We start from the raw sequence: 1,686 nt of genomic DNA, 5'->3' as shown, positions 1-1,686 counted from the left end.
ATAGAGTCATTTTAGAAACATAGTAAAATACTAAGTAATTTTAGATGAACTGGTGTCTGTGACACATTTCAGAGACATCACAACTTTCTCGTGTTAGAATTTTGAGGGTCCTCCTCAAAATTCTGCCCCATTTTGGTAGATGATCCTTCGACCGTTTGCGAGAAACGAACTTGTTGAACCTTCTTCGAAATTTTGAGAACCTTTCTCAAAATTTTGTCCCAGTTTCTTAACCAATTTTTGACTTTCTGGTATGCAATGGCATTGGCGGGACTTGCTCCGGAATTTTGAGGGTCTTCCTTAAAAGTCTGCCCAATTTTTGATTCTAGGGGAAATAGAAATTTTATTATGATATGACCGAAACCACAGGGCTGCCTACGTATCCTCTCTTAAATGGGAATCAGGTCAAGCGTAGTTCAATTACATCAGATGAAGGAATATAAACAGACTAAATATAGTATCTCTTGACTGCGTCTAAATTGATTTGTTTCGGCCAAATTTCTCCGTCCATTTCTGCAAGTATGAGCACACCACCTATTAACACCATATGAACCATATAAGGACCTTTCCAGTTGGGAGAGAATTTCCCTTTGGCTTCATCTTGATGTGGGGAGATCTTTTTCAGCACCAACTGTCCTGGTGCAAACTGTCTTGGCTTGACCCTTTTGTTGAAAGCTCTGGACATTCTGTTCTGGTAAAGTTGACCATGACATATTGTGTTCATGCTTTTTCCATCTATAAGGGCCAATTGCTCATAGCAGCTTCTTATCCATTCTACATCGCTGAGTTCGGCTTCCTGTATGATCCTTAAGGAAGGAACCTCTACCTCAGCTGGGATGACAACTTCGGTACCATAAACCAGTATGTAAGGAGTTGCCCTGGTTGATGTGCGAACTGTAGTGCGGTATCCTAACAAAGCAAAGGGTAGCTTCTCGTGCCATTTCTTATGGTTTTCTACCATCATCCCTAATATCTTCTTGATGTTTTTATTGGCGGCTTCTACGACTCCATTCATTTAAGGTCTATACGCTGTGGATTTCTTGTTCTTGATTTTAAAAGTTTCACACATGGCCTTTATCAGATCACTGTTGAGATTGGCAGCATTATCAGTGCCAATAAACTCGGAAACTCCGAATCAGTAAATAATACGATCCTTATCAAAATCTGCGATGACTTTCTTGGTTACAGCTTTGTAGGACGCAGCCTCTACCCATTTTGTGAAATAGTCAATGGCTACTAGAATAAACCTGTGCCCGTTTGAAGTAGTGGGCTCGATCGGGCCGATGATGTTACAACCCATATCCACATGTGTTAGTTCATGCCATATATTAGTTAACATAAATCCAAGAAGGAATTATCTTTGAGATGATAAGAAGTCAATCCTATTGGTCTTAAGTGATACAAGAGTGTATAAGGGTGATTAACCAGTATTAGAAGTTAAACGAATCAAGGATGTTGTAACTCGTATTTTCAGGTAATCTAGCGGTGCTTAATACACTCAAGAGGTCATTTATTAAGGTATTTTAATCATATAATATCCGTATCATAAGTCTTGAAGTCAAACGAGTTATGAAACAAAAGTCGACAAAAGTTGTCGCAACTTAGGTTCATAATTTTACTTAAACATTAGGTCAAATGTTTCTAATCTTTTCTCATAATTTACAAGGAATTACGGGGTTATCTACCAAC

At 38.6% G+C, this 1,686-nt stretch overlaps 1 protein-coding gene across 1 annotated transcript; it reads right to left on the bottom strand.

Annotated features, from left to right (window-relative positions):
- Positions 1–445: 445 nt before the first annotated feature.
- Positions 446–1,012, bottom strand: LOC138883204 (uncharacterized). The gene has a single exon (XM_070163873.1). It carries the CDS (start codon positions 1,010–1,012, stop codon positions 446–448), a length of 567 nt encoding a protein of 188 aa, XP_070019974.1.
- Between the last annotated feature and the right edge of the window lie 674 nt (positions 1,013–1,686).

This window comes from Nicotiana sylvestris, chromosome 2 (assembly GCF_000393655.2).
Source record: "Nicotiana sylvestris chromosome 2, ASM39365v2, whole genome shotgun sequence".
Lineage (NCBI taxonomy): Eukaryota > Viridiplantae > Streptophyta > Magnoliopsida > Solanales > Solanaceae > Nicotiana > Nicotiana sylvestris.
The sequence above is the reverse complement of the archived record's forward strand: the minus strand, read 5'-3'. Positions and strand labels throughout refer to the sequence as shown.